This window comes from Oncorhynchus gorbuscha, unplaced genomic scaffold (assembly GCF_021184085.1).
Source record: "Oncorhynchus gorbuscha isolate QuinsamMale2020 ecotype Even-year unplaced genomic scaffold, OgorEven_v1.0 Un_scaffold_5488, whole genome shotgun sequence".
In the NCBI taxonomy this organism is placed as follows: Eukaryota; Metazoa; Chordata; class Actinopteri; order Salmoniformes; family Salmonidae; genus Oncorhynchus; species Oncorhynchus gorbuscha.
The window spans coordinates 1-12,500 of NW_025749281.1; the positions used below are offsets into that span (position 1 = coordinate 1).

General features: G+C 47.0%; 1 protein-coding gene across 1 annotated transcript in view; it reads left to right on the plus strand.

The window, feature by feature from the left end:
* Positions 1-7,910: 7,910 nt before the first annotated feature.
* Positions 7,911-12,500, plus strand: part of LOC124029096 (guanine nucleotide-binding protein subunit alpha-12-like) — a 4,613-nt gene continuing 23 nt past the window's right edge. The window contains exons 1-4 of the mRNA XM_046340935.1: positions 7,911-8,027; positions 9,388-9,588; positions 9,885-10,091; positions 12,343-12,500. The exon at positions 12,343-12,500 is cut by the window's right edge and continues 23 nt beyond it. Coding sequence (XP_046196891.1) covers positions 7,911-8,027; positions 9,388-9,588; positions 9,885-10,091; positions 12,343-12,500 — 683 coding nt within the window. The remainder of the gene's footprint in view (positions 8,028-9,387; positions 9,589-9,884; positions 10,092-12,342) is intronic.

The following is a 12,500-nucleotide window of genomic DNA, read 5'->3' on the forward strand; positions in this document are numbered from 1 at the left end:
GGAGAGAGACAGAGATAAACACTGTGGTGTGGGCCTGTTCACTGCAGTAGGGAGGACAAACAGAGATAAACACTGTGGTGTGGAGCCTGTTCACTGTAGTAGGGAGGGAGGAGAGGGGACAGAGATAAACACTGTGGTGTGGGGCCTGTTCACTGCAGTAGGGAGGAGACAGAGATAAACACTGTGGTGTGGGGCCTGTTCACTGTAGTAGGGAGACAGAGATACAACACTGGTGTAGGGCCTGTTCACTGTAGTAGGAGACAGACCAGAGATAAACACTGTGGTGTGGGGCCTGTTCACTGCAGTAGGGAGGAGAGAGAGAGATAAACACTGTGGTGTGGGGCCTGTTCACTGTAGTAGGGAGAGAGACAGAGATAAACAGAGTTCACTGTAGTAGGGAGAGAGACAGAGATAAACACTGTGGTGTAGGGCCTGTTCACTGCAGTAGGGAGGAGAGACAGAGATAAACACTGGGTGTGGGGCCTGTTCACTGCAGTAGGGAGGAGAGAGACAGAGATAAACACTGTGGTGTGGAGCCTGTTCACTGCAGTAGGGAGGAGAGACAACAGAGATAAACACCGTGGTGTGGGGCCTGTTCACTGTAGTAGGGGAGAGAGGAGAGGACAGAGATAAACACTGTGGTGTAGGGCCTGTTCACTGCAGTAGGGAGGATAAACACTGTGGTGGGAGAGACAGAGATAAACACTGTGGTGTGGGGCCTGTTCACTGCAGTAGGAGACAGAGATAAACACTGTGGTGTGGGGCCTGTTCACTGTAGTAGGGGGAGACAGACAGAGATAAACACTGTGGTGTGGGGCCTGTTCACTGCAGTAGGGAGACAACAGAGATAAACACTGTGGTGTGGGGCCTGTTCACTGCAGTACTGGTGGAGGAGTAGAGACAGAGATAAACACTGTGGTGTGGGGCCTGTTCACTGCAGTAGGGAGAGAGACAGAGATAAACACTGTGGTGTGGGGCCTGTTCACTGACAGTAGGGAGGAGGGAGAGACAGAGATAAACACTGTGGTGTGGGGCCTGTTCACTGTAGTAGGGAGAGTGGGGAGACAACAGAGATAAACACTGTGGTGTGGGGCCTGTTCACTGTAGTAGGAGGGAGAGGACAGAGATAAACACTGTGGTGTAGGGCCTGTTCACTGCAGTAGGGGGGAGAGACAGAGATAAACACTGTGGTGTGGGGCCTGTTCACTGCAGTACTGGAGGGGAGAGAGACAGAGATAAACACTGTGGTGTGGGGCCTGTTCACTGCAGTAGGGAGAGAGACAGAGATAAACACTGTGGTGTGGGGCCTGTTCACTGCAGTAGGGAGTGAGTCGTAAGACAGAGATAAACACTGTGGTGTGGGGCCTGTTCACTGTAGTAGGGAGGAGAGAGACAGAGATAAACACTGTGGTGTGGGGCCTGTTCACTGCAGTAGGGAGGAGAGACAGAGATAAACACTGTGGTGTGGGGCCTGTTCACTGTAGTAGGGAGACAACAGAGATAAACACTGTGGTGTGGGGCCTGTTCACTGCAGTAGGGAGACAACAGAGATAAACACTGTGGTGTGGGGCCTGTTCACTGCAGTAGGGAGAGAGACAGAGATAAACACTGTGGTGTGGGGCCCATTCACTGCAGTGGGATACTCAGATAAACACAATCAAACAGTGTGGTTGGGGCCTGTTTACTGCATAGGGAGGGAGCCCAGAGACAGAGTGTGTTAGTTATTTAATCAAACAGTGTGCTTAATGCATCAGTAGAGACAGAGCTCTTAGTCATTGGACCAGAGAGAGAGAGAGAGAGATAGACACTGTTTTAGAGAGAGAGAGAGAGAGAGAGAGAGAGAGAGAGAGAAGAGAGAGAGAGAGAGAGAGAGAGAGAGAGAGAGAGAGAGAGAGAGAGAGAGAGAGAGAGAGAGGGGCCACAAACACACAGTCTATTCAGACCTCGTCTAGTAGTAAAGCCTCTAATCTGACCAACATTACAGCTGACCAACTGTGAATGGAGCTCCATTCCTGCTGCCTTACTCACTCACACCACAACTATACCAGTTCTATCCATTGATTGGTTTAGCCCACCAGAAACCTGTTTTGATTGGTCAGCTGTAATGCATCTGCTGTGACAGGCTTTAGTCATTGGTTTTTCCTCAGTTCCCCCCAATGTTACATGTTTTATTAACTTGGTTCATAAATTATATACAAAAAAACATGCCATCTCTCTATCTCTCATCACTTTTCTCTCCCCCTCCCTCCCTCTCTCTCTCCCCCTCCCTCCCTCTCTCTCTCCCCCTCCCCCTCTCTTCCTTTCTTCCTGAAATAGAGAGGAAACCTCAGTCCATCTGCTTACTCAGTCTTTAAAACACTCTGTCAGCATTTTCACCGTTGACTAATAAAGTTATTTTAGTTTTGAAATGGTAACTTCAGAGAAAAAAATACTCTCTTTTGTCTCATTCTCTCTCACCCCATCTCTCTCTCTCTCTCTCTCTCCCTCCCCTCTCTCTCTCTCCCCATCTCTCTCTCTCTCCCTCCATCTCTCTCTCCCTCTCTCTCTCCCTACCCCCTCTCCCTCTCTCTCTCTCCCATCTCTCTCTCTCCCTCCCTCTCTCTCTCTCTGTCTCTCTCTGTGTCAGTAGTGATCTCTCTTTGTCCACACCCTAGGTCTAGTCACTCTCTGTCATGTGTCTGTGTCAGTAGTGATGCGTAGCAGCTGTATTTGTCACAGGTCACTGTAGGTAGGTCTAGTCAGCAGCATGTGTGTGTGGTAGGGGTGTAGGTCTCGTCAGCAGCATGTGTGTGGTATGGGTGTAGGTCTAGTCAGCAGGATGTGTGTGTGGTAGGGTGTAGGTCTCGTCAGCAGCATGTGTGTGTGGTAGGGGTGTAGGTCTAGTCAGCAGCATGTGTGTGTGGTATGGGTGTAGGTCTAGTCAGCAGGATGTGTGTGTGGTAGGGGTGTAGGTCTAGTCAGCAGGATGTGTGTGTGGTAGGGGTGTAGGTCTAGTCAGCAGCATGTGTGTGTGGTAGGGGTGTAGGTCTAGTCAGCAGGATGTGTGTGTGGTAGGGGTGTAGGTCTAGTCAGCAGCATGTGTGTGTGGTAGGGGTGTAGGTCTAGTCAGCAGCATGTGTGTGTGGTAGGGGTGTAGGTCTAGTCAGCAGCTGTGTGTGTGTGGTAGGGGTGTAGGTCTAGTCAGCAGCATGTGTGTGTGGTAGGGGTGTAGGTCTAGTCAGCAGCATGTGTGTGTGTGGTAGGGGTGTAGGTCGTCAGCAGCATGTGTGTGTGTGGTAGGGGTGTAGGTCGTCGTGAACCAGGCTTCCCTAAAATGGGAAGTGTGGGGATGTTCCATGGCAGGAATCAGGAAGGAACCCGGTGCCTTGCTTGGGAGGAGCTCATCAGATTTATGCCAAAGAATATCAACAAAACAACCATTTTATAACGTTTTGTCCAGATTAGCTAAAGCTGTCAAGCTGCAGTAAGAAGGAAGAAATGATATACAACACTACAACAATACCAATATTTAATATTTTGACGTTTCAAACGTGATATTTGGCTGTAAAGGCCAGCATGAAGAAATGATATACAACACTGGCCATATCAATATTTATATTTTTACTAACATGACATTTGGCTGTAAAGGCTAGCATGCGGGACAAGTCGCTACGATGAGATTTTTTGTGGAGAGAAAAGTCAGCTAACCTCGTAACCTACCTAGGTATAACTAACTAGCTAGCTACAAGCTACTATAACTAACTAGCTAGCTAGGAGCTACTATAACTAACTAGCTAGCTATGAGCTACTATAACTAACCAGCTAGCTACGAGCTACTATAACTAACTAGCTAGGTACTAGCCACTATAACTAACTAGCTAGCTACTATAACTAACTAGCTAGCTACGAGCTACTATAACTAACTAGCTAGCTACTAGCTACTATAACTAACTAGCTAGCTACTAGCTACTATAACTAACTAGCTAGCTGCTAGCTACTATAACTAACTAGCTAGCTACTATAACTAACTAGCGAGAGAGAGAGAGAGAGAGAGAGAGAGAGAGAGAGAGAGAGAGAGAGAGAGAGAGAGAGAAGAGAATCAAATAAAACTCATTGGAGGACCAGATACATAAAGGTTATGGTAATTTGAGAATACAACACAGACCCATTACAGACAGAACCTCTTCCTCTCTTTATTGAAGCACAGACCCATTACAGACAGAACCTCTTCCTCTCTTTATTGAAGCACAGACCCATTACAGACAGAACCTCTTCCTCTCTTTATTGAAGCACAGACCCATTACAGACAGAACCTCTTCCTCTCTTTAAATAAAACCCATTACAGGAGAATCTTACCTTTTTATACATTACAGAAGAACCTCTTCCTCTCTTTATTGAAGCACAGACCCATTACAGACAGAACCTCTTCCTCTCTTTATTGAAGCACAGACCCATTACAGACAGAACCTCTTCCTCTCTTTATTGATACACAGACCCATTACAGACAGAACCCCTTCCTCTCTTTATTGATACACAGACCCATTACAGACAGAACCCCTTCCTCTCTTTATTGACACACAGACCCATTACAGACAGAACCTCTTCTTCTCTTTATTGACACACAGACCCATTACAGACAGAACCCCTTCCTCTCTTTATTGACACACAGACCCATTACAGACAGAACCTCTTCTTCTCTTTATTGACACACAGACCCATTACAGACAGAACCTCTTCCTCTCTTTATTGACACACAGACCCATTACAGACAGAAGCCCTTCCTCTCTTTATTGACACACAGACCCATTACAGACAGAACCTACTGTAGCCAGCTAGCTAGTTAATAATACCCTGTTTAAATATTTTTTTATGTATTTAATTACTTGAACATGTTCTCCCGCTGCTTCTGTTTTATGGGTCCTTAGAAACTAAATACTGGGCCATTTTCGAGATATTTTCAGTGGTAGCAAAGCGGCCGTGTGGACAGGAGGACACAAAAGGAAATGGGGTTTGTCCCCAGAGCGGTTTAGAACGTGACCTTTGACTTTACCAACGTAATTCACTTTCAATAAAATATCAATCGCAGACTTGTCAGCGACACTTGATAATTTGCGCTTGAAAAACTAGCAACAACACCAACTACCGGGACGGTAATCACGTGATTCACACCCAGCAGCCGTTCTACAAGGGAAATAGAAATGTAACATCTAATCAAAATCTGTTCGCTGTGTTTTTACACCAAAACTAAATTCTCCAGGCGGTGGTATGGCAAAGTGAGACTAGAGTGTAGTGTGTGTGTGTGTCTGTCTGCCTGCGTATGTAGTCTGTGTTAATCTCCTCAACGCTGGGAATTCCCCTCTCCCCCACTCCTGGCCCCTCCCCCTTACGTTGGCGGACTTTGTTTCCTGTGGCGGTGACATCACAGGTCAGCCTTTGGGTCATGGGGTTGCGTTTCCTGTTTGGCACGGCAACATAACGGTTCACGGCCGTTCGTCCAATGGGGTCCGTTTTCGAACACGACTCTGTGACAAATTATTTGGAGAAGAAGACAAACTGAGTTTTACAATAAGACCAGACCAGAGCCCATCAACTCAATGAAAGACGGATTGAAAGAAGAATAGTGGAAAGAAGAATAGTTTTGAAAAGAGGAATAGTTTTGAAAAGAGGAATAGTTTTGAAAAGAGGAATAGTTTTGAAAAGAGGAATAGTTTTGAAAAGAGGAATAGTTTTGAAAAGAGGAATAGTTTTGAAAGAGAATAGTTTTGAATAGAATAGTTTTGAAAAGAGGAATAGTTTTGAAAAGAGGAATAGTTTTGAAAAGAGGAATAGTTTTGAAAAGAGAATAGTTTTGAAAAAGAATAGAAAAGAGGAATAGTTTTGAAAAGAGGAATAGTTTTGAAAAGAGGAATAGTTTTAGTTTTGAAAAGAGGAATAGTGAAAAGAGGAATTTTTGAAAAGAGGAATAGTTTTGAAAAGAGGAATAGTTTTGAAAAGAGGAATAGTTTTGAAAAGAGGAATAGTTTTGAAAGAGGAGAGGAATAGTTTTGGAAAGAAAAGTGTTTGAAAAGAAGAATAGTTTTGAAAAGAGGAAAGTTTTGAAAAGAGTAGTTTTGAAAAGGAATAGTTTTGGAAAATGGAATAGTTTTGAAAAGAGGAATAGTTTTGAAAAAGAATAGTTTTGAAAAGAGGAATAGTTTTGAAAAGAGGAATAGTTTTGAAAAGAGGAATAGTTTTGGAAAATGGCATAGTTTTGGAAAGAGGAATAGTGTTTGAAAAGAGGAATAGTTTAGAAAAGAGGAATAGTTTTGAAAAGAGGAATAGTTTTGAAAAGAGGAATAGTTTTGAAAAGAGGAATAGTTTTGAAAAGAGGAATAGTTTTGAAAAGAGGAATAGTTTTGGAAAGAGGGCTCGTTTTCTGTGTGTGGGGAAGGGAGGGGTTGCTGTCTCTGTCTGGTTAATCCCTCTCTCTGTTTTCACACACACAGCTGTTTCCTGGGGTGGTGGATGTGATTGAGGTTGCAATGTACCAGACTGAACTATCATACTAAATAACGTTAAACATCCTGTTGGCTCAGTCGGTGTGGTGCATGTAAGACCAAAGGTCGTGGGTTTGATACAGGACACCTATTCATAAAATGGACCAATGACTTTGGATGAAAGTGTCTGCTGAATGGCGTAAATGCTTCATAGAGTCCCTGATTTGGGTCTGTTTTAGACCAAAGTGTGGGTTTGAAAGGCATTGGGACATTATTCATAAATGGACCCTTTGGAACACATTGAAGAAGCTGATCCTGGGTCTGTTTAGTGTTGTAAGACCCTCTTAGGGTTTGAACAGCCAGGGTCATAAAAACAATGACTTTTAAAATCTGAAGAAAACATCCTGTCTGTTTTAGGTGTTGTTCCCTTCTTTGCATTCGGAGATTGCTTCATAGAGCCCCTGGAACACATTAAGAAGCTGATCCTGGGTCTGTTTTAGGTGTTGTTCCCTTCAGAGGCATTGGGAGATTGCTTCATAGAGCCCCTGGAACACATTAATAAGCTGATCCTGGGTCTGTTTTAGGTGTTGTTCCCTTCAGAGGCATTGGGAGATTGCTTCATAGAGCCCCTCTCAGAAGCTGATCCTGGGTCTGTTTAGTGTTGTTCCCCTCTTAGAGGCAGAACACAGGGTCAACACACTTTTATCAGAAAACATTGCTCTCTTTCTTACTCCCCCTTTCTCCCTTTCTCTCCCCCACTGTCCCTCTCTCTCTCCCCTCTTTCTGTCCCTCCCTCCCTCCCTTTTCTCCCTCTGTCTCTGTCTGTGTCAGGGTTGAGTTTAATGATCAGTTTTGTTTGTTTGAACATTGTCTCCATTCTAGAAGCCTCTGTCAGCCCTCTCTCTCTCCCTCTCTTTCTGTCCCTCCCTCCCTCCCTCCCTCTTTCTCCCTCCTCTCTGTCTGTGTCAGGGTTGAGTTTAATGATCAGTTTTGTTTGTTTGAACATTGTAGACCATTCTAGAAGCCTCGGTGTCAGCCCACTGGAAACACACTGGTTGAATCAACGTTGTTTCGCACTGGACACACACTGGTTGAATCAACGTTGTTTCACACTGGAAACACACTGGTTGAATCAACGTTGTTTCGCACTGGAAACACACTGGTTGAATCAACGTTGTTTCGCACTGGAAACACACTGGTTGAATCAACGTTGTTTCGCACTGGAAACACACTGGTTGAATCAACGTTGTTTCGCACTGGACACATACTGGTTGAATCAACGTTGTTTCGCACTGGACACATACTGGTTGAATCAACGTCGTTTCCACGTCATTTCAATGAAATTACATTGAACCAACGTGGAATAGACGTTGAATTGACGTCTTTGCCCAGTGGGAAGAGTGTTTGTTGTGTGAGTGGTTGAATTATATAGCAAATACTTTCAAAGCTGTCAGCATGTTCGTCCAATGGAAACAATGGAATCAGAAGATCAAAACGACTGTTGTCTCTTCCTGTTCACAGAGTGAGTCGGTGAAATACTTCCTGGATAACCTGGACCGGATTGGCCAGCCGGTGAGTGGGCGGAGCTTCTTTACCTTTCACATTTCATGTCAGAACCTCTGGCCACTCCCCCCAATCTGATAGTATTACTGACTATGTAATTACATTATTGTTGAATACTGTTGTTGTACATAAATACTGTACACAAATGACAAACAAAAACAATCAAAGAGCATGATAATATTACTGTTCTCCTCCTCTCTGCTCCTCTCTCCTCCTCTCTCCTCCTCTCTGCTCCTCTCTGCTCCATCCTTCCATCCCTCTCTCCTCCATCCCTCTCTGCTCCTCTCTCCTCCTCTCTGCTCCTCTCTACTCCTCTCTGCTCCTCTCTCCTCCATCCTTCCATCCCTCTCTGCTCCTCTCTCCTCCATCCTTCCATCCCTCTCTCCTCCATCCTTCCATCCCTCTCTCCTCCATCCTTCCATCCCTCTCTGCTCCTCTCTCCTCCTCTCTGCTCCTCTCTACTCCATCCTTCCATCCCTCTCTCTCCTCTCTCCTCCATCCTTCCATCCCTCTCTGCTCCTCTCTCCTCCATCCTTCCATCCCTCTCTCCTCCATCCTTCCATCCCTCTCTCCTCCATCCTTACATCCCTCTCTCCTCCTCTCTCCTCCTCTCTCCTCCTCTCTGCTCCTCTCTCCTCCATCCTTCCACCCCTCTCTCCTCCTCTCTCCTCCTCTCTGCTCCTCTCTCCTCCATCCTTCCATCCCTCTCTCCTCCATCCTTCCATCCCTCTCTCCTCCTCTCTCCTTCTCTCTCCTCCATCCTTCCATCCCTCTCTCTCCTCTCTCCTCCATCCTTCCATCCCTCTCTCCTCCATCCTTCCATCCCTCTCTCCTCCATCCTTCCATCCCTCTCTCCTCCTCTCTCCTCCTCCCCTCTGCTCCTCTCTACTCCTCCCCTCTCTCCTCCATCCTTCCATCCCTCTCTCCTCCTCTCTACTCCTCCCCTCTCTCCTCCATCCTTCCCTACTCCTCCCCTCTCTGCTCCTCCATCCTCTCTCCTCCATCCTTCCATCTCTCTCCTCCTCTCTCCTCCTCTCTACTCCTCCCCTCTCTCCTCCATCCTTCCAACCTCTCTCTCCCCTGCTCCTCTCTACTCCTCCCTCTCTCCTCCATCCTTCCATCCCTCTCTCCTCCTCTCTCCTCCTCTCTACTCCTCCCTCTCTCCTCCATCCTTCCCTACCTCTCTCCTCCTCTCTCCTCCTCTCTACTCCTCCCCTCTCTCCTCCATCCTTCCCTACCTCTCTCCTCCTCTCTGCTCCTCTCTACTCCTCCCCTCTCTCCTCCATCCTTACATCCCTCTCTCCTCCTCTCCTCCTCTCTACTCCTCCCCTCTCTCCTCCTCTCTCCTCCTCTCTCCTCCTCTCTCCAGAACTATATCCCTAGTCGGCAGGACATTCTGTTTGCACGGAAGGCGACTAAAGGAATCGTAGAACACGACTTTATTATAAAGAAGATTCCGTTTAAGATGGTTGATGTGGGGGGTCAGAGGTCACAGAGACAGAAATGGTTTCAGTGCTTCGACGGAATCACATCTATACTGTTCATGGTGTCATCATCCGAGTACGACCAGGTAGGCGACAGACAGACAGACAGACAGACAGACAGACAGACAGACAGACAGACAGACAGACAGACAGACAGACAGACAGACAGACAGACAGACAGACAGACAGACAGACAGACAGACAGACAGACAGACAGACAGACAGACAGACAGACAGACAGACAGACAGACAGACAGGTACACCCACCAGACCTGAGTATATGAGGTGTTGATGTAGCTGGGAGGTTTTGGGGGTGAAACCACATCTTCAGTTTTACGTGAGTCAAGCGGAAGGGAGACATTTCTCACCTCCTCTCCCATAGGTTCTGATGGAGGACCGGAGGACCAATCGGCTGGTAGAGAGCATGAATATCTTTGAGACGATCGTGAACAACAAGCTCTTCCTCAACGTGTCCATCATCCTCTTCCTCAACAAGACTGACCTGCTGGTGGAGAAGCTAGGCCAGTCTGACATCACTAAACACTTCCCAGAATACAGGGGAGACCCTCGCAGGCTGGAGGATGTACAGGTAGGATCTAACACACAGGACCTATAGGTAGAATCTAACACACAGGACCTACAGGTAGGATCTAACACACTGGACCTACAGGTAACACATACCTGACCAGGTACACAATCACACCTGACCAGGTACACAATCACACCTGACCAGGTACACAATCACACCTGACCAGGTACACAAACACACCTGACCAGGTACACACACCTGACCAGGTAAACACACAATCACACCTGACCAGGTACACACACCTGACCAGGTAAACACACAAACACACCTGACCAGGTACACACAATTACACCTGACCAGGTACACACAATTACACCTGACCAGGTACACACAATCACACCTGACCAGGTACACACAATCACACCTGACCAGGTAAACACACAAACACACCTGACCCAGGTAGAATCTAATCACACCTGACCAGGTACACACAAACACACCTGACCAGGTACATCACAATCACACCTGACCAGGTACACACACCTGACCAGGTAAACACACAAACACACCTGACCAGGACCTACACCTGACCAGGTACACACAATCACACCTGACCAGGTACACACAAACACACCTGACCAGGTACACAATCACACCTGACCAGGTACACACACCTGACCAGGTAAACACACAAACACACCTGACCAGGTACACACAATTACACCTGACCAGGTACACACAATCACACCTGACCAGGTACACACAAACACACCTGACCAGGTACACACAATTACACCTGACCAGGTACACACACCTGACCAGGTAAACACACAAACACACCTGACCAGGTAAACACACAAACACACCTGACCAGGTAAACACACAATTACACCTGACCAGGTACACACACCTGACCAGGTAAACACACAAACACACCTGACCAGGTACACACAATCACACCTGACCAGGTACACACACCTGACCAGGTAAACACACAAACACACCTGACCAGGTACACACAATTACACCTGACCAGGTACACACAATCACACCTGACCAGGTACACACAAACACACCTGACCTAACACACCTGACCAGGTACACACACCTGACCAGGCAAACACACAATTACACCTGACCAGGTACACACACCTGACCAGGTAAACACACAAACACACCTGACCAGGTACACACAATCACACTGACCAGGACAAACACACCTGACCAGGTACACACAATCACACCTGACCAGGTACACACAAACACACCTGACCAGGTACACACAAACACACCTGACCAGGTACACACAATCACACCTGACCAGGTACACACACCTGACCAGGTACACACAATCACACCTGATCAGGTACACACAATCACACCTGACCAGGTACACACAAACACACCTGACCAGGTACACACAAACACACCTGACCAGGTACACACAATCACACCTGACCAGGTACACACAATCACACCTGACCAGGTACACACAATCACACCTGACCAGGTACACACAATCACACCACCAGGTAAACACACAAACACAGGTACCACACACAAACACACCTGACCAGGTACACACAAACACACCTGACCAGGTACACACACAAACACACCTGACCAGGTAAACACACAAACACACCTGACCAGGTAAACACACAAACACACCTGACCAGGTAAACACACAAACACACCTGACAGGTACACACAAACACACCTGACCAGGTAAACACACAAACACACCTGACCAGGTAAACACACAATCACACCTGACCAGGCACACAATCACACCTGACCAGGTACACACAATCACACCTGACCAGGTACACACAATCACACCTGACCAGGTAAACACACAAACACACCTGACCAGGCACACAAACACACCTGACCAGGTACATCACAAACACACCTGACCAGGTACACACACAAACACACCTGACCAGGTAAACACACAAACACACCTGACCAGGTAAACACACAAACACACCTGACCAGGTAAACACACAAACACACCTGACCAGGTACACCAAACACACCTGACCAGGGAAACACACAGGTCACACCTGACCAGGTCACAATCACACCTGACCAGGTGACACACAAACACACCTGACCAGGTCACACCTGACCAGGATTATGGGAACAATCACACCTGACCAGGTACACACTAATCACACCTGACCAGGTATACACAAACACACCTGACCAGGTATACACAATCACATGACCAGGAGACACAATCAGACCTGACCAGGTACACACACAAACTCTCAAACCTCTTCTCTGTCTGTCTCTCTCTCTGCAGACGTTCCTGGTGCAATCGTTCAGTAGAAGCGGGCGTAACCGTGGGAAACCTCTGTTTCATCACTTTACCACAGCGATCGACACGGAGAACATCCGCTTTGTGTTCCACGCTGTTAAAGACACCATACTGCAGGAGAACCTCAAAGATATCATGCTGCA